Source organism: Camarhynchus parvulus, chromosome 2 (assembly GCF_901933205.1).
Source record: "Camarhynchus parvulus chromosome 2, STF_HiC, whole genome shotgun sequence".
In the NCBI taxonomy this organism is placed as follows: Eukaryota; Metazoa; Chordata; class Aves; order Passeriformes; family Thraupidae; genus Camarhynchus; species Camarhynchus parvulus.
This window is the reverse complement of record NC_044572.1, coordinates 55,498,658-55,518,986: the sequence shown is the minus strand read 5'-3', so window position 1 is coordinate 55,518,986 and position 20,329 is coordinate 55,498,658. Positions and strand designations below refer to the sequence as shown.

Here is a 20,329-nt window from a genome sequence, read left to right as displayed (position 1 = left end):
GATGCAAGCCTACGAATCAGTGAGAGTTGTGTAATATGCTTCATATACTTCTAAAAGGGGAGGCTATGTTACTATTATTAGCAGAAATGTAGTTTCATTGCCAGAGCACGAGCCTGGCAGCCAGAAACCCTATGCTCTTTGGACTCCATCTGTGCCTACTTTGTTGGGAAAACAACTCTAGAAGTGCTGGTTCAGTTTCCTTTTTGTAAAATTAAATTGTGCAAATGCTGTTATTAATTTCTCTGTGTTAAGCATGAAGAATTTAAGTCATTAAATGTTAATAATATTAAGCTGGAGTCCAGTCACCATCAAAATTGAAGAAAAATTTCCCTTGACATCAGTGGACGTTGAGCAGTCATCCATGGAAATCCTGGAGAATACATGTAAATTCTAGTCAGGTTTTTGAGACAATAAATACAAGTTTTAGGGCTTATGTTTAAAGATTTAGTAACAGATAAGAATTGAACTGCAGGTAACCATTTAGTTCAGTGAATTATTAATGTAGCTGTTCTCTCAGTAGCTTTGAACTTCTTTGCCCTCTTCTGAAACTAAGCTGATATGTATGTTAAGCTGGACCTTGTCATCCTGCTGCTGTCCATTTTCATAGGGCTAATGCAGAAGGACTGGGGATTTGTAGAAAAGAAGACATTGAATTATTTCTGCATTGGGCTTCTTATTCAATAATATATCAGAAGGGTGGTTTAATTTGCAGTTATGCTGAATAACATTACTTAATTTACAGTAAAATAAAATAAGATAGTGACTTGTTTGAAAAAATTTGTACCTAATGCATGACCTGCTTCCATCTCTTTTGCAAGGTCTTAGTGAACGCTGTCTACCCTACTCCATGCTGCCACAAATTAATTGTTTCATAGGCCAGTGTGCTGGTGCAGGCTGTTCCAAAGTGTTCTGTATTCCAAAACTCTCCAGTTCTGTTGAAGATAGCACTGTCACCTGAGATACTAAACTAGACATGGAAAGGATCAGTCACTATGAGCAGTATGTGAAGCCCAATGCTTGCTTCATATTTTCTTGTGTACCTGCACATAGAAAAGGCACTTATGTGAGCCACTGCCATAGCCTCCTGAGATGTTGGGCCATGCCTATGAGCCTCTGGAAAACAAGAAGTAGGGGGATAATGGTGACGTTTATCAGATTGTACCAGCCTGAACTTCTGAAAACTTCAATTACTCTGAATGTGATCTCAGAGGCAACAATTGCTCTGCCTGAATAATAGACTTGACAGTGTTGAGGAACATAAGTAGCGCCAGTCCAGCCAATCTTCCTTCATACTGGCAATGCAACAGACAAAACCACAGGAAATTGGATGTGCTTGTGTCACTGCCACTTTTGTGAGTATGTCCTGAGTAAACAGCCACCTTTGTTTGCATTTGAAGCAAATTCTGAATCACCAGATCTCAAAACACGAGCTAACAGGAAGGCTGTGTCTTAACAGTGAGGCTGACCATCGCAAACCTAGTGAGATTCTCGATATATCTTATGAATGGGTAAAACCCTTGCAAGGTCTTAGTGGTTCATGGTAATGTAACAGTGTGCAGGGCTGCATACTGAATGCAGCCTGCAGCATGTTATCTCCTTTAGTCTACTTTTTGCCATTCTTGGTTCCTTGGGAGGAGCATTACTTACTATGTAGTAGACTTTATAATGCATATTTACTGCATTACTGCTTCTAAAGAGGTTCAGTGTTATTGCCCGTGATAGTTTCAGGTTGGTCAGCATTGCTGGTGGATTCTAGCAGTTAACTTAAAGCTAACATGTTATAGACTACTAGATACACAAATTTTTTAATAGGAAAATACACATGTAAAGTTCTAGTCCACCTAGCAGGTTTTGCAATAACTACACTGTAGAAGGAATATGTATCTGTTGATAAATGTCAGCTACACTTTTGAATTTCTTTCAGTAAACAGATGCAAACCAAGTGTGTTTCTTGCTGCAATGGTTGTCTTTGCCAAACCTGTGCTTTAGTTTAGAACATATCTGCTAAATTTTTTTCCTAAAGATGGGTCCCAGTCACTAGCCCATACTATTGTATTGTATTCAAAGGGGGCAGCTGTGCTGCCAAATATGATAGGGAGCAATTCATAAGTCTATTTTTTGATAGTTTTCAGTATTCTCAGTTCTATTATATTAGACCCAGAGGGATTGATGGAGAGAGAAGGCAAGTTTTTATTGAAATACTTTGTAGTGGTAACAAATACTCAGTTTGATTCTGTCAGATATGGTCAGGATATTGAAGTGCAGGTATCAAAGGAGCAGGAATCCCTGCTGTCTAATACAACAGGTGGCGAAAACAAAATTCATGCTAACTGGGTCTTTTATTATGTTTCAGTGTCGCCCATCCAAAGGCCGAAAAAGAGGTTATTGCTGGTGTGTGGATAAATATGGACAGCCACTTCCTGGGTATGATGGGAAGGGAAAAGGAGATGTCCACTGCTATAACTTGGAAAGCAAATGAGGACTGGGTGCCAGCTCTTCTAGCATCTGTGCATGGCCACTGGACCTCACAGAGACCTTGGAGGGGCTGGGCAAACACTGTGGGACTGCACTGTCTGTGGAGTAACAAGCTCTGCTTCCTGCAGCAGATGGGGAGTTGCAGCCTCTGTGGATGCTGCTGCAGCTGCACCCTGCCACCGACACACATCAAGCTTCCTATGGGATGTATAGGGAGCTCTGAATTCCCATGTAAACCTGCACTATTGATACCCAGGGAGAGAGGAAAAAAAAAGGTACTTCAGAATGGAATCAGGGAGTCTCCACTGACTTTTTAAAGAATGGCCTGTGACCAATTTGATCCCAAAAGATACTGATTTTTTTTATTTTAAAGAATTTATAGACGTTAAGCTTGTAAAAGTATTAAAAAGAAAAACTGAACCAAAAAACCCACAAGGATTTAAAAGTAAAGCTTTCTTTACAGGTCTGATGGGAAACTTGTCTTCAGGGGTAGAAGTTTTATAAAAATCTCAAAGAACTTTTTAAAGAAATGTATTTCTAAGATAAAGACTTGGCTATTTTTTTCTGTAAAATATATTATGAATATTCTGTTAGTCTGTATTTAATATAATTGTTTTTTAATAAACTTTATTTAAATGTAACATGTGAATACCAAATATTACACAGTAATTCTAGTGTATACATCTGTATGCAAAGAGAGAGTAAGGTTATGGAATGATATATAAATACATTTAAGTCTCTATGCATACACATTGATCTGTTCTAGGTAGGAGCAATGAATTTTTGGAGCAAAGGAAGTGTTTCCAGAAGGGATTGAGTTTTATTATTTGATATAACTACAAATGCCGAGATAATATTTTTTTTAAATTATTTTATTGATAATTCTAATGTACCCATCACTGACTTATGCCACTGGAAAGGATAACAGTCGCACTGAAGCTCTTGGTAAAGCTTTCTTTTGTCTCTGCATTGCTTCAGTTTGTGCAACAGGGCTTATATTTCCTCCATTTACCGCTCACAGAATATTCATGGACAAAAAAATTGCCATTACAGTACTACCCTTTGTATTTGCTTATTTATTTTGAAAAGGTGTATCTATTCTGTGTTGTCTTGGTACATTCTACCAAAGCACTTACTCTGTATGCGGAACTCCTGTTGAAAACAATGTCAACAAGATGGGGGGATTGTGGACCCCGGGTGTTGAGACCCATGCGTTTCATTTATGCGACACACAGTTGTTGCTTGCTTTGACTATGGTAGAAATCATTTGCCTGCATCTAAGCATAGAAAAAGAACCATTGGGTTTAAATAGTTAAATTCACTGTCTGTCATGGTGTTATGTCTTTTTAATTGGAAGAGAAGTGATTTGGTTTTGTTGTGGTATGTGATGCATTCACATAAGGAAGGCTTTGGCAACTTTTTTTTTTGTTGAGGCTGATTGTTTTGTGTCCTTGGAAAAATTCTGTATGACAATGAAATCTGGATAAGGAAAGGTGGCCTGTGAAATGTATAATCTCTCTGGAAAATAATGCCATATTTTGTATATGTATTTATTTATATATTTTATATAAATATTTTATATATTTATATAAATATATATTCTTGATGTCTCACTATAAATGTTTGATGTCACTGTAGAAAAAAGAAGCCATCAACACTGTAATTCCTTGTTGGGTTGGGAACTCCATGAAGACTATGGACCTTGGGTTTTCACCTGCTGGGGCTAGGTGTTGTGTTGATGGAGGAGAGGCTGTGGTGCTGAGGAGCCCATTCCTCTCCCACTGCCTGAATTACAGCCATGCTTGTTCCTGCCAACAAAGGCAAATGTCTAGCAACTCTGACATTTGCCTCTGACAAACTCTGAAGGATTTGGACATGCAGCTTGCCAGGATTGCATCCCATCACTATAACTCAGATGTCTAAAGCCTTACCCTGAAATGTACTAGCTGAGCAGCACTATGAGTGTTCTCCACATCTTTCCAATTTCTGTCTGATGAAATGAGTTCATATGATCATTAAAACTGATTTTTTGTAATCTCATGGTAAGAAAGAAATTGTATGTGAAGTGATGCTTACTCCAGGCTAATACAGGTTTCCTGACACAAGGTTACAGAAAGCTTTGTGAGGTGAAGATTTATTGCAATATTTTTATTACTAAAGCAGATCTAATGCCTGCAAAGATTTAAGATTAAGGCAAAATAATAAATGCTGGGCTTTTTTTTTCAGAGTTGTAAACCAGTTCTTTTCAAATAATTTCAGAGAGATTAAGTTGTATATACACGAATATTTTGGCATATAATCATAGATAAGAAAATAAGGGCTTGATTCGTTGAAGTGACTTATTTTGCCTCTATTTTTTTTTTAATAACTATCTGGTGAGCCTTCTGAAAACAAAAATCAGTTTCTTGTCAAAAGTGATAGACATGTTTTGCAAGGCATCTATCTATCACTTAGATAGATCACATACTTATATTTTGCAAGTATGTAAGGTGTTTTAACAGCCTGTCACAGGCTTTATGGTTTGGGTATTTTGTCAAGTATTTCAGTTTTTTATGTTTTATCCTACAATTGAAAACAAATAAATATAGAAGAAACTGGCTAGTAAAGGTCATTAAGTCATATGTTATGAAAAAAACCCAAACAAACTACATCTCAAGGAGCTAAATCTGATTTAATCGTGCAATTTGTCACATGAATATTTAAGAAATGGTGTTCAGCTGCTTTATTAGTACTGACAGTCTTTAGTTATGTAACAGAGAAAACATACAGCCATAAGGGGAAAGAAAAAAGGTGTGTATAAATCAGTTTTATTTTGCTCCCAACAAATATCTTTAAAAGAGAAATTGTGTTTTAAAATAGCCCCAAAAATAAAGTCTCACCTGTCATTTAAAGCTGCAGCCTTTTCAGAAGTTGCCTTTTAAATATTTTTTACAAGAACAGTTGCTTGCATTAGTGTTGGATACTTGCCATTGTCAATTTAATGTGCCTGTTTAAAAGAGGTAACTTTTTAAAAATTAAAGAATCATTGGTGCCTTTTTTCTATTTTATTTTTTTGGCATTCCTATTTCTGTGAAGACAAAGGTCCAATTCAATAGACAAGAGTACTTGTCATTCAAAGATTTTTCTCATGGCTAAGGCTGCAATTCAAGCAAATGTATGTATTTGTGGTCCACACCCAATCAGCAGAATGTAGGCAGCACAAAGAAAATGTATGGGTCAGTATCAGTTCAGAGGAAGATGAGTTACCTCCAGGTATAGGTTAGAAATGATTCCTGCTAAGAGCTGCAGTAAGTGGAGAACTTTGGATTTGGTGACAGAAATTAAACCAATGCATTAGAAAAACCCCTTATGTCTTGGTGCCTTCACTATCTTCAGATTCAGTATTTTATTTTATTAAGTGAAAGTAAGCTTTTTTCTAGTTTTTAATAAGCTCTTTAAAAAAACTAAGATGGTCTGTGTTAATATTAAGAAGCCTCAGAAAAAAAATTGTAACTTATAACATTATTTGCACCTCAAATATTTGCATGGCAAGGCATTATAAAAGATCAAAATATGTATTGTGAAACTTGCTGATTTTTCCTTGAGCATGTTTTGTCTCTAGATAGTACATGGGTACCATATGGAGCCCAGATGAATATTATAAGTATTTATTTTAGCATGTGTGATACATAGCTGCATAAATCCCTATAATTGACCAGAATACGAGTTAAAGCTGCCTGCAGACAGCTCTATTATCTTACAAACTCTGAGAAAGTTCCCTTTTTAATACATCTACTGTGCTATATTTTTTGGAGCCCAGAATATCCTTTTCCACCTCTTTGACATGCCTGCCTTTCAGGGCATAGTGTTAGCTATTTGTGCATGAGGAAAGGAGGCTTCATTGAATACCAAAACCATGGAATTAATTCATTTTTAGTACAGTCTGAACTTTTTTTGACTAAATTCCATAGAAACCCTACACAGCATAATTCCTTACTGAACTGAGCCCTAAATTTAAGTAGTGGGTTTTCAAACTATTTGGGAAATCATCTTTGTATATCTCTAGTCACTCTAAAACTGTGTAAGCAAGGATGACTCCACAGAGATTTCACATATTAGCAATACGAATTTTATTTAAAGTGAGAAAAGTACTGAGCAATTTTCCTGGAGGCGAAAGCATATTAGTATCCAAAATGAAATGTTTATATATGTAGCTGTTTTCTCTGTGGTCCTGCTGTGCCTTTAGAAATCCTTCAATTCTATTAATTTCTACCAGAGGAATATGCTTGCTTCCTCATTACAAAGGACTCCTTTTTTTTCCCCAACTCCCACTTGTTTTATTTTTTTCTGAGAGATCCAAAAATAAGATCCAAAAAGGATATCAGAGTATTCCAAGGACAAGGTTTCTGTGATCAGAATCAGTAATGGCTTCATCTGCAAGCATGGAAAATAGGTTCAAGGCCTTTAGAAGAGAAGTCGTTTGGTATGTCCAGTGGACCTGGGTATCTTGGAGTCTCCATCCTTGGAGATACTCAAAAGCCATCTGGACACAGTGCTAGGCAACCATTCCCTGGTGGTCCTGCTTGAGCAGAGAGGGGTGCACCAGGTCACTTTCAGAGATCTCTTCCAACCTCAAACATCCTTTGAGCCTATGGGCCTGTGAGCCTATCAGTAGAAGTTTGGTGTCCCAAGTTCCAGCATGTGAGATTGTCTACATTATGCAACATATTGATTGAGAAGATGTTACAACATTTTTTGCCCAAAAGAAAATTTTCTGGTAAAATGGCAAGTAGTACAAATTTATTGTTCATCAGAACAAGCTTTAGTCTTAAAACTCTGCATTTTATTTACTTCTTCCAGTTCAGATTTTGCAGAAGTAGAAGCATATATACCAGCCTTAGAGAAAATCCCATTGAAAAAAAAAACTTTCTTTTTGCTTTTACCCTGTAAATATGTTAAAAAATGCAAATTACTTCAAGGCAGAATGTTGCTGCTGAAAAAAATATGGAGACCAGGTATTAGCAAAAGCAGAGGGTTATGCTGCAAATCTCAGTTTATCCTTGCAAATTTATGTCCTGCTGCTGTATGCATTCTGGCTTTCTACTTCTGCTGACCTATCCAAATTCCTTAAGAGCCTTTCTCTGTCAAGGCTAATTTTACCCCACTGCTCTCTCCATGAGTGGGGATGGAACAAAAGGTAGCAAAAATATCTCTGCAGAACAAAGCTGAGGTTTCATGCAGAACAATTGCTTAATCTGAAAAGCTCTAAAGAAAATGCCACTGAGAAGGACCGCTTCCCATAGCCGTTTGTGGTAATATCTTCCAAAAGTGGAAGGACTTGCTTAGAAGAGCCAGGTTGAAAGTGCATTTCCCTCACTCCTTGCAACTGGAGAGGAGAGGCTATTTTTGCCTGCTTATGCCATATCGAGAATATTCAAGGTGAAACTTGTTTCATATGTCTGCTATCTATCATGTAAATTGCACTCAGTAAGACCTAACTAAGCTTGTACAGTTGATTATTGTTTTATCACAGGGGTGCTGCGCGCAACCTTCTGCCTTCAGATGCTGCCATATATTTCTACGGCTGCTATTACCAAACTACCAGTAATTTGTTGCTGATCTCCTTTTTCTGTTCCCTTGCTGGGGCTAAATGGTAATACTTTAGCTGCCAAAGCAGCAATAAACAGAAACTGCAGGCAAAGAAAAAATATAAAAGATGATGACTATTATATCCACCGTTTGCTCTAGGCCTCCACAGACATCTCACACTAAGATGCTATTCCAAAGAACCTCAGCATTTCCACATCAGCTTGGTGCATTCACCACAAAGCACTCAGTGAGAGAGAGAAAAAAATCGCCTGTCACCATTTGCATGATTATGCAATTAAAAGCTTCAGTATAGGCACAATACTGCTGCTTTTTGTTAGCTTATGTCTACGTTGGAGGAGACTGGGGGCAAGAGGAAGACTGCCTATGCTGTACTCAGCTTAGCAGAACTGTAGCACAAAGGCTCTGCTAGCAGAGCTTTGTCTGTTGGTCAGGCCCTCCCCCTGATGGAAAATGTGGCTAGTAAGGAAGCAGCAAGCAGTCAAGCACAGCCCCTGCCTTCCCTTGTGTACCCTTGTCTCTGCTGGCCTGCCCATGCTGCCACTCAGATTTGATAATCCAAGAAGGTATCTGAAGAGATGAGCAGAAACTTTTTCAAAATAAAACAGCCATGATCTGGAATGGTCTAAATTTTATATTTAACCTTACCGCAACATCCAAGAGTACCCTTGCTCCCACATCTTCCTCATGGGATGCTATCCCTCTCCCTGTGCCCTCACAGTAGCTTCCTTGCATGAACTTTGCTGTATGGGGGCAGTCATAAGTCAAGGGAGGAGAAAAGGAGGGAGAGCTGTTTGTTGGCAGAGCTATCATCGGAGCTATTTTGCAAGTGCTGGTATGTTTGGGCTCCTGCTCCACTGCTGGTTTTATGGTACTAACTGGTAATACGGAACGAAGTGGCTGTATTCCCAACAGATCCTCTCCTCCTTTGTTCCCTCCCACCTTTAACCTAAAAATGGCTAGGTAATATAGGGTGTAAGAGAAACCTTCCACTCCCACCAACTCTGCTACTGTTACTCAATATATACCACCTATCTGAACCTTGGAGTCAAATAAACACAATTAGGTGTTTGCTAAGATGTTCATACTCTACTTTCCTGTGCAGTCTGGATACCTGCCCACTTCTTAATGCAATGTGCAACAATTGGTCCATAAATGCGAAATGTGTTGGCAAACAGAAAACATGAGACCTGTCTTCAGTGCAGCCTGGGGAGACTGTTTAGGCTAGTGGTTTATCAGTGGAGTGACAGCTGAGGAAAAGTAGACCAACTTCAAAAGTGTTGTCTAAGGATACATATAGAACTTGACCAATCAGTTGGCAGCATGATGAGAGACTCTAGCTTGGAGTGAGTAGTTTGGATCTTTTTTTTTCCAAAGGCATTTTTTCTTTATTATTTTATTTTTAGTGTATTATTATTATTATTATTATTATTATTATTATTAATAATAATAATAATAATAATAATTATTAATAATAATTATTATTAATAATTATAATGGGTTGAGCAGGGGTTAGACATTGGTGTTGTTCTGCAATAGCAAAGCAATGATGTGTGTAGAAACGTAATTCTGAAAAGTCAGTGCTGCTAAACTGCTGTTAAAGAACACGCATCTTTATTTCTGACTTTGCAGAAAAAAACCTGCTTGGTTTTAGCATTTTTTTAGGATTCCCTTGTAATATCTAGTGCTATGGGAGCTGAATGCTTTCCAGAAAGGCAGTAAATCCTGTGACAAGTCTCTGCCATGTGCCATTCCTTTCCATCCCACTTTTCTTCTCCCTGAGGAAAGAAAGCTATATATGATGCATTTTTCATTTACCTTTTAATTTTTTTCTGTGTTTAAGACTAACATTAGCAAGTGCAAGATCAAAGGAATATGTTTGTAAAGTAAAAGGCTAAATTTTCATGAGCTTAATATCTTAATATGCATTTTGGACTGGGTCTGCAGGAAGTTGTTCCCTAAGTCCTTCTTTTCCAAAGCATGTGTTCTTGTGGTAGAGAAGTGACAGAGATGTTGATGATCTTTCAGTGCTAGGGTTGCTTACCCTTCACCACCATTTCTCTACTCCTTTCTCTCCCCTCACTTTCTGCCAGCTCTAGCTGATACAAATGTGTCTCTGCTGTACACCAAAGCAATGAGTAGAACTGACTCAGTATAAGCAGAGGTCAATACTAGGTGATTTTTGGTTGTCTTTGGACAGCTTTAGGGGAAACAATGGGTATAAAATGAAGTACAAAAGGCAGTGACCTCATTTCTGTGCTATGAATATTTTGCAGCTGGCAGTAGGCCATGGGCAGGAGGAGGCATGGCTGGAAAAAAACCTGCTGCAGCAAACCTGATGGTTTTGGCAAGAAGAAACGCAAACTGGGTAGGTAGGGTTCTCAGATGACATGTACCAAACATCACAGATGCTCATCTAAGACCTTCCCACCAGCTAATTTCTTTTTAGGTAGAGTAGGAGAAATGCAAGTGAATATGAAGGGAGGGAGCTGAAATTACAAGGATCAGTACATCTCCTTTACACATCCAGCTACACACTCGAGCTGGGTGAATATCCTGTGGCACCTTCCTTGTTTGCCCACTCATTCCCACCAGCCTTGGCTTGCCAGCAAAGGAGGAACCATTGCAGCAGGCACACATTGAAGCCAGCACTGCCAGCTGACACATGGAAAGGAAAAAAGAGAACTCCAACAAAACAAAACCAAAACCAACTAACCAAACAACCACTAAATCAACAAAACCAAAGTGCTCCACAAACAGAAAAAAATAAAACAGAGAAAAACTGAAGACCTTTGATTTTTCACCCTGATGTTTGAGGCTGATCATAAAAATTAGGACAAAGCAAGGTGTGTGTCATCTATGGTGTAAATGTAGTCTAAGCTCCCAGCAGAATTTTTATAGGGAAGATAAAATTTGCCTGCTTTGCCTCCTTGTATTAGTCCTAATCCCAGTATATGGAAGAGTCTGGCTCTAGCCCAACAGCTCTACTCAGCAGCTGAGCACGTCTGTCCTGGTGAGTCCTGGCGAGATGTCATAGGAGGCCAGATGGCAGGTAAGGAGGCACTCCTCCCCTGGCAGTTTCAGTGGGAAGTAAGGGGCTAAACACTTCTAAGAAATTGGCCTATCATTCCTGAATATTGTACAAAGTAACTTCTGCCTCTGGTAAGAGCAGTCAGAGTACTCTTAAGAGTGTGCTGTAGCTGTGAGACTATGATTTACCCTCCTTTCTTCACCATTTTCACTTGGCAATGCCATGACAATTGTTTCATGCTGCATACACTCCCTGAGAAGGACTCCAAAACTTGCTGCTTCTTCATTATTTTGATACAGAGACTGCCAAGCATTTGGACATAGTGAATGTGGTTCAGTGGTGTAACACAGTTTTAGCCAGGTTTCACAGCAGCTCATCACGGGGATGTTAGACATTAGTTAGTTACAATACCAATACCATCGACTGCTTTTTTGCAATGCTTTCCTTGGGAAGATCTCAAAAGACTTCACAAAGGAGGTCAGTAGTATATCCACACTTTTAAATCTAGAACAGTTTAATAGACTCCCACTGGATTGGCAGACACTGTCATGCAGATACAACACAGTCAGCAAGTGCAATGTATGAAGCCACAGAAACGTGACAGGGAGAGCAGAGATCACGCTTTCACTTTGCAGTTTCAACAAGCAGCTTCCCTCTCCCATTTAAAACTCAGTTTCTGCCAACAAATGGCAGGAGAATTTTAGGCTTTCACTTCTGCCAGACTCTTAGAAAATGTTGTCACTATCCTCCCTGGCTGTTTTCATAGGAAGGGCTGGTGCAGACTGTTTTCACCTGTGCGATTTGCCTAGCCCCACACCTATTTCTCCATGGACAAAATCAACTTGAGGCCAGAATGGAAGTCACTTGCATTCTCTTATTCTCTGCAATCACTAAGTCAAAGGAACATGTAGTGGAGGGAAATGGACTGTATCCCAAGCCAGGAGCACTCTCTTCTCCACTTTCAGAAAAAAAGTGTGAGGCTGGTTTTTTCCCAGCCTCCTTTTTATAACTTCTGACTTTATGTGCAGGAAATGGCTCTTTCTAGTCTTGATGTTATCTTGTAAATGTACCAATACTGCTGCCTTGGGCATTTGAGTGGAGAAAGGTATCCAAATTTCCTCTCCAGAAAATCTTTTAATAACTTCCCTTGGAGGCAGCTGTTTTGCCCAAGACAGAGGCTTGCATGGCACAGCTGGGACTGGAGAGGAAAGGACTAGGGCAATGGGGCAGGGAGACCAAAAGAAGAAAAACTCATTGAATGTAAAAGGAGCATGGCATGCAGGAGGCAGATTTGCAAGACTTTTGCCTGCTGAGGTTTTCCTGCTGAGGTCAGACTGTTGAAGGGAAACAAGCAGAAAACAAGAGACAAGGGCAGACCAGAAGACTTTTAACAGCTCAAGCTCATTTTAAATAATATTGTCAACATTGTGAACGACTTACATAGTCAAAGATAGTGCAGAATATCATATTGTGTTTTGCCATTTATCCAGTGCATATGTTAAAAAAATATACAAATACTGTCCCATCAGGAGCTTCGGTATATAATATTTCTTTTTTAAGAAACAGACTGGCATTGAAACAGAGGTGTAAAAGTAATATAATATGTTCACAAAACATGTTTTAAATAAGTTTCTAAGCATGCTTTCTACTGAAATCTAGTTTTAAAAATTCAGTTTTACATCTATAAATATGTAGTACAAAAATGCGAGTTTACAAGCCATTTTTTCCAACAGCTATGCCATTTGAATGCTTAAGTTGCAGCATTCCTCCAACACGATGCATATATTTAAGCGCAATAATATTAAGTATTTAAATATAAAGTTATGAAGTGTTTGAGAATATAAATTAGTAACAACACATAGAGACAAAAATACATGCAGTGCGAAATAAATAATTCATCAGCTTTACATATGAGAGTATATATAATATTATACAAACCAAATATACAAGATTATAGTATTTGATCTTGAAGTAGCTCACATTTGTCACTTAAACATGTAGGCAATCTCAGTGCAGTAAAAATGTTATTTTTTGGGGTCACTCATACACTCAAAATCAGGTGCACAAGACTACCTTAGTGAAATGGCTCCTGACTGGAATGGTTCCTGACTATAACAGGCTCCACAGAAAACTTGGTGTGAAAAACCTCGGGGTTTAGTTTTATTCTTGCGAGCTGAGATACTGTTGGCATTCTGGGTCTGCTTTAATTGCTGGAGATCCGGGAATTCTTCTGCCGTTTTTTGGATAGACACACCAGCATTCAGCAGACTCTCCATTCAGCAAAGTTTCACACTAGAACAGTATTAGCAAGAAAAAAAACAAACACAATAAGTAACTGTAAGATTACCTGTGAGGTACTGCCAATAGAGGTGTTGGACACAATTAGGATCAGAAGATGGGGACCTGCCATGCATAGTCTTATTTTGAATGCAGTGGTCTGCAGAGCCTCTAAACAACACACTCAGTTAGGGAAACAAGACCTAAGCTCAGCTATCACAAGAGCAACTTCCGATTTAAAACTGTCCAGCCCTTGGTGAACAGCAGTAGAAAAAAGCAGTATCTCCCAGCGCCAGTGTGAGAAATGGAAGGATGGCAGAATATATAATCTCATAGGGTGAGAGCAGTGATTGAATTTTCTGTCTCTTCACACAAGGAGACAAAAAAGGTGTTATGTTTTGGGTTTTTTTCTTGAGGAGGGGCTTAAACTGGTTTCTATTTGTGCTTGATTAGATCCCAGGTCACAGTGTTCATGAGTCACACTGTGATGCTATGCCCAAAACCAAGGAGTCTTGGTGACACAGAATTATGCAGACCTACTAAATTTGTGTGCATGACCTGTGGTTACAGGGTGTGGCTTGAGGTTCGGAGCTTTAGTTAGTTTTGCAGATTACTCTCACTGTAACTTGCAAAAGATTTTTTGAGGGTATAATGGAAATGAGCAAATAACCTAATCCACAGGCAGCATAAATCAGTATTTTTGTTAGGTTTTCAGAAGGTTAATTTTTCTCTAAAGAGTTTTTTTTTTCCACTGCTTATATAGGTTTTCCGCTGCCTGTGAGCTGAGAGCCCTCTTTTTACATAGTGATTATTATATATTCAATGGGTTTTGGCAGGTAGCATGGCAGATCCTATGAATTAATGTCAACTGAATGAATCCTAACAAATCAGGTACATGGGAGCAGATAGGGTTAAAATATTTTGGAAAAGGCTTTGAGTACACCTGTTTTGTGAAGGGAAAATACTTTTGCCTCTATTGCTGACAGCCACCAGCATGCAGGTCACCTTGAAGAGAAGGACAAACCATCTGCTCTAAGTATCCCTGTTTTCACAACCTACTGCAATCTTGTGAGTCTGGGAGCAGAGGGCTGTGAAAGGGTTGGCTATATCAGGCTAGTCGCAGCACTGCTGTGAGCAGAGAGGGGGGAAAAGGCACTCACCTGTTTGCTGTGGTAAAATCCATTCTTGTTGCAGTTGGGCAAGTAAAATTTGTAAATCTCCCCTCTGCTTCTCTGAGTCTTCACCAATTTATACAGGGCTCTGTAAAGCTCCTTCTGACAAGGACTCTGCAAGAATACCAGGGTAGTGAATACCAAAATCACAAGTAAATCAACTACATAAAAGGTGATCAGAATATAGACAGTAAAAAGCTGAAAATACTTATTAGGCATAAAGTCTACACCGGACTGTTTTACATGTAGCTTTTCTTCTTTCAGTAGAAGCACACCCAGAAAACTCTGGTGTTGCATTCAGACCTTTGTTTTTATTCTTTGAGGTTTTTTCTGTTCTATAAACATGGAGATTTTAGTCCTTAAATTGCCACTCAAGAAAATCTAACCTGTACTAAGTAAACACATTACTGCTTAGAGGATACAATCTCTCCTCTTATAGGGAGGTGGAAGTTAGAAGACTGGTACATGAGATTGGTCATGTTTTCCAGGTTGCCATGGCTTGTGCTGTGTTGATATATGGAAGATAGGTACAAGATGTACAGAGATGGTGCAAGAACAAATATCTGAATGTTTTTTATCTTTTGTACAGGACAGAACTGTTGCCAAAGCAACATGGATCCATTCTATAGCTCTGGGACCAAACCCCAAATTTCTTGGAACTGGGAATGAAGAACTGTTTACAATATTCACTGTTTTCACAATTTGCTGGCTCTCTTTTTCAAAGTCACAATTTCTGTACATCAATAGTACCTAACACATTTGAATCAGTACAAGAAAGGAAAAGTAACTGAATAAATATTTCTACTTATGAGTGAAAGCATAAACTCAGCTTTTGCAAAACCTCCCATGTTAGCCCCTCATATAAACTGTCATATTCCAGTCTGTGGGTTTATCTGTGGCTCAGGGTGAGAAAAGCAGAAGCCCTAAAAATCAGAATTGCAGCTAACAGCACATGTACATATTCAAACTAAATCAATTATTAAGTCCTGTTCTGGATATGGAATGAGGCTTCCTAAGGTAGGGTGGTGATTAGTGTATGTTTTCTTTTTCTTTTCCATTTTGTCAGTGACCATTACGAACCAAAGCTTCTGTGCTGCCCAACTAACCCAGCTCCATAATGCAGGGGCGCTGTTGCCACCTGGGACCTGTCTAACCGTGGTTCTCTGGTGCCCTCAAGCGGAACACAAACCTGCTTGCAAAGGCCGTGAATTCTCATTACCCAGTAGGATTTTGCAGTGTCGACCCCCACTTTAATTGTTGAGGTTTTTTTCTTTCTACATGAATACACTTAATAGTGTTTCCTTGTGATCAGAGTGAATCACATTTTGTTTTGCATTTATGTTTCATCAATAACTTCATAGAAAGACTCCCTTTTATTTTGCTGTGTGTTGGACCAGTGAAAAATGCCTTTTCTTAATTAAAGCTAAAAAGGAGTCCAAGAATTTAATATAGATTCTTGTAAATTAAGGGGGCAGGTGATAATCTGATTGTAAATATGGTGAAGCATTCAGCCTCTGCATGAAGTCTGTTTTGGACATACCTGATGCATGCATGTTATTATGGCTCCAGACATTTTGTGTGTTCCTCAAGCATGTGATGAGAACATTCCAAAAGCTGGTTTGCCAGCTACCCAAAATACTGATATTTCAATGTTGCTGCTAGAAATTTCAGTAGAGCAAGGCTCTACTGAAATGGTCTCTGAAAGTTTTACAAAGAAAACCCACCTGCTCTTTCCATTTCTTGAGTTCAGATATTCTCTTCGCTTTCATGTTTTCATAAGCAGTGATGGAATTCCAGGGAATTGATTTATCCTGGCCTATGGGAAACATCAACTGATAGTTCAGCAGCTGATCCTGTGTTATTTCAGTGCTTTCCAGAGACATATCATCAGGTTCTATAGAATCTGGAAGTGATGATATTAAAGTAAATATCTTCAGTGAAATTTGGCACTTATTTCTCAAAGTTTAAAAAGGTGAAAAGAAAGATCAGCCAAAAGAAAAGAAAAAGTAATATCTAAGACATCCATTACAGTAGATCCTGTAGGAATAAATTACATGTACAGCATGGCAAATTATACTTTGATAATAAATTCATAGAAGGGCTCAGCAGCTATTCTCTAACAAGTTCATTATTTTAAGATCCTTCAAAATTACTTGAATCCCAAAGATGAAGTTGCAGCCCATCTGTTAGAAGTGAAAAAAACCTTCTTGACTACAGTGAGTTGTAGAAACTTAGCTAAATGAGAAAAGATTGATGTTAAACTTGTAATGAATTTAGATTTTTGTCAGCGTGATGTACTTCTGGTTTTATTCATGAAAGGAAATCGTCAAGACCTCATCCCATGGTATCCTGTACTTTGCTCTTGCCTCATAAATAAGAAGGGGTAGCAATTCACAGGGGCCAGAAGTAGCTCCTGCTGACCTGCAGTAGACTAAATAGCAAAGAACTGGCAGAAAATATTTGTTTCTGCCTGATCATGGCCTTCATACCAGTGCCTAAATCAGCATGTGTGAACTCTTCCACTGAAAGCAAGAGAAGCTCTTTGCAATTGCAGGTGATTCATCATAGGATAAAATTTTTATGTATCTAAATTACTTGCTGGATCAAGGCTGTAAACAGGCAATGGATTGAAAATGTTCAACAAAAAATGAAGGTGAGAAATTGAGGAGGCAAAGAAAGGAAGAAAGAAAGTAAGGAAGGAATGAAGCTAGCAAATCTGGAAAAATCAAATCAAATATAATTCAGGTAGCTTAAATACTCAATTTGGTCACTGTTCTCTGCCTTCTCCACTCCCTCAACTACAAGAGAAATTCCACTTACTTCTACTAATGGCTATTATTATTTTGAGTCAATGATGATTATTTTTGTAATGCTACCGAGTTACCTTAATAACCACTTCATAGACATAGCAGTATTGATGATGAAAATAATAATAATAATAATAATCATCATCATCATTATTATAATAATAATTGAAAAATACTAAAATAACACTGAAGAAGTTCCATCATATAGTCTAAGATGCTTGAGATGCCTTTTTGCCTCAAGATAATTTGGCTAGCACTCCATTGCTCCAGGTACATTTTATTCCCAGGCACAAAGCCTTTTTATTCTCTATCATGACTTTCAGAGATGGACATAACCAAATCTATAAAACATTTGTCCTACTCCAGCTACTGTCTGCTACGAAAGAAAAATTGTCTGCAGCCTCCCAGATGCTTTATTGTAGTTATTCTGCATTGTTCCATCATTATGCTTTAGGGTTTTCATGCTTTCAGATTGTAGCGTACTAGCTTGTTGCGAACATCTTGGGTCCGGCACCAAGATGCATCTCAGCTCGAACAGGTCAGAGCACGTTTCCCTGGAAAGTGCATTCCAGCCTCCCTATATTTCCGACGCCTCCCTAACTTCGCTCATTGTTCCCAGATTCTGGCTCCCATAGCCCGCGTCGCGCCTGCCAATTCCTCCGGCTGCCCTCGGCGAGGGCTGTGCCGCAGCGCCCGGCGCGCAGCTCCCCACCGGGCCCGTGAGGCGCGCGGAGCGGGGACGCGATGGCGCGGTACCTGCCGGCTCTTCTGTGCGCATCTCTCCGACCTCGCTGGCGGGCAAACACGTCCCGTGCCCCTGGATGAGGGCGGAGAGCGGCCGGGACTCCCCTGCGGGGATGTGGCAGCGGAGTCCGAGGCGGCAGCGGGCGGTGTAGACCCCACAGGGCTGCCCCGGCCCGAGGGCGCAGATCTGACAGCAGCCGCAGCCCGGCTGCCGGGCAGGCTCCGGGCAGTCGGGCGGAACGGGCGGGCACAGAGCGAGCCTCTCCGGGGTGCAGGGGGCGCAGAGCACGGGCTGCGCGCCGCGGACGAGGCGGGTGGCCGGCAGCAGCAACAGCGCCTGGAGCAGCAGCGCCGGGAGCCAGCCGCGGCACAGCGCGCACTGCGGGCCACTCATGCCGCTGAGCAGGGGCCGGGGAAGGGCAGCTTGGCGGCCTGGAGAGCAGGAGGCACCTCACATATATTCGGCTTGCCCGCGCCATTTATACAGTGCTTTACCTGAGTATTAATCTTTAACCCCGAGTTAATTATTATCTGAACAGGGGGGCCAGAGAAGCGTCGTTTCACTGGCCGTTCAAGTCCCTGGCCGCTGTTCCCCTCCCCTTTCACTTTCCTCCTTTATCTATTTTCTTTCCTCTAGACATGCAGGAATGCTTTTATTCCCTCACTCCCACATCTTTGCCCCAACGCGGTTAACGAGGAAAAATGTGCTGGGGGCTGCAGAGAGAAGGGAATGGATGAGTGGGGGCTATCCCCTCCCTTTTTGCTTGTCGCAAATGTCTCCTGTTCTTGACTTTTCATAAAAATGTAAATGTTCAAAAAACAAGGGGGGAGGGGTGGGGGGAGGAGGGGAATCACACTGAAACTGAAGCAACTGAATTCATATTTCCACAGCAGCAAATGTAACAAACCCTTGTTTAATTTTCGTCATGTGGCTGCAGGTTAGGAGTACACTGACATACCGAAGAGGAGGCCTCAAGGGTAATAAAGCCATCAGGATCTTGTAACTACTGCACATACGCACGTAGGAGTCCTTGCATTAACCTCCGGGGGTGGCTGTGCAGCTGAAGCAGGATCTCGTGTGCCTGGGCTCAGTTTTGCTCCTGGGGTGAGAGAAGGATCAGTCCCCAAAACATGCACTTTAGGGAAACCAGTATTTTGTCAAACAGTTAAAAAATAAACTAGACACCTGCTTTTCTGTCTTTCCTTTTAACTCTCTCCATCTCCTCATGTATCACCTAGGGGAGGTGTAGGTGGGAAATCTTTCCTTTTCGGCTTTGCCTGTTGTCACTCTTGTAAAAGTACTCAAACTTCACTGTGCTGAACAGATTAATTTATCCTGGTATTCACAGTATGTACCAAGCTTGAAATAGCACATTCCACTGCAAAGTCATGTAATGCAGCATGATTTTTTGTTTACTTGATTTTTTTTCATTTATTTATCTTCTTTTGTAAATACATCATTTATGTGAAAGTGAAGCGGAACTGCAGAGCATGTTTAATGTTGTTATTCACCCTGTTCTTCACTATTGATGACAAAGGTTTTATTGATAATGTAGTGATTTCTTACCGCTCTATACTCATAAGTCAGTTCTCAAAAGAATTCTCATTGATTACAGACTTGAAACATTTTCACTTAATTACCTTTTTAAAAATTCAAATACTTTCAGGCATCTCTATCTCTATACACCAAAATTGAAACTCATTAGTATTTTAAAGTACTTCAAAGAAACCTAATTTTACAAATTTTAAAATAATTCTCTGGACTTCACATATTTGACTGGGAGTAAATTTTGGCTAAAAATGTAGGGAACAATAATTGCAATTAGACTTTTCAAACTATTTTCCCACTTTCATTTCTACTTTTTCTTGTGCATCTGTCTTGGAAAACTACGACTCTCTTACCATTCAAAATGAAGTGAAAAATATACAGGAATGTGTCTATTTCCTCTCCCAAAGAGAAAAAGGAAACAAGGAAAAACAAAGTCTTTTTCATGTTGAAACATGAAAAAAAATCCCAAAAAAAGAATGGAAAGTAGACCAGGCTGTAAAATGACAAAGACCCAAAGAACTCATATGCATTTGTATATGCATATGTGTGTATTCATCAATTTATCTATGGATTTTGCTGTTTAGACAGCTTTTTATGAACTGAATGGAGGATCATTGACTGACTGCTTAACATAAGCTACTGGCCTCTGAAATTATTGTACTCCAGCCTGCCACTGTCCTGACTGCAG

The 20,329-nt window shown here is 39.6% G+C and overlaps 2 protein-coding genes across 4 annotated transcripts in view; one reads left to right on the top strand and one right to left on the bottom strand.

The window, feature by feature from the left end:
• IGFBP3 (insulin like growth factor binding protein 3) overlaps positions 1-20,329 on the top strand; it is a 105,450-nt gene that overhangs the window by 11,687 nt on the left and 73,434 nt on the right. The window contains exon 4 of one of the 3 annotated variants that reach the window (XM_030971285.1): positions 2,354-5,366. The exons of the other annotated variants lie outside the window; for them this stretch is intronic. Coding sequence (XP_030827145.1) covers positions 2,354-2,479 — 126 coding nt within the window. The 3' untranslated portion in view covers positions 2,480-5,366. Of the gene's footprint in view, positions 1-2,353; positions 5,367-20,329 lie in introns of those variants that run through there. 3 annotated transcript variants of the gene reach the window in all.
• Positions 13,096-18,486, bottom strand: IGFBP1 (insulin like growth factor binding protein 1). The gene is made up of 4 exons (XM_030971286.1): positions 18,105-18,486; positions 16,266-16,444; positions 14,530-14,655; positions 13,096-13,384 (listed from the first exon to the last, which is right to left on the bottom strand). Exons 1-4 carry the CDS (start codon positions 18,484-18,486, stop codon positions 13,253-13,255), a joined length of 819 nt encoding a protein of 272 aa, XP_030827146.1. The 3' UTR covers positions 13,096-13,252.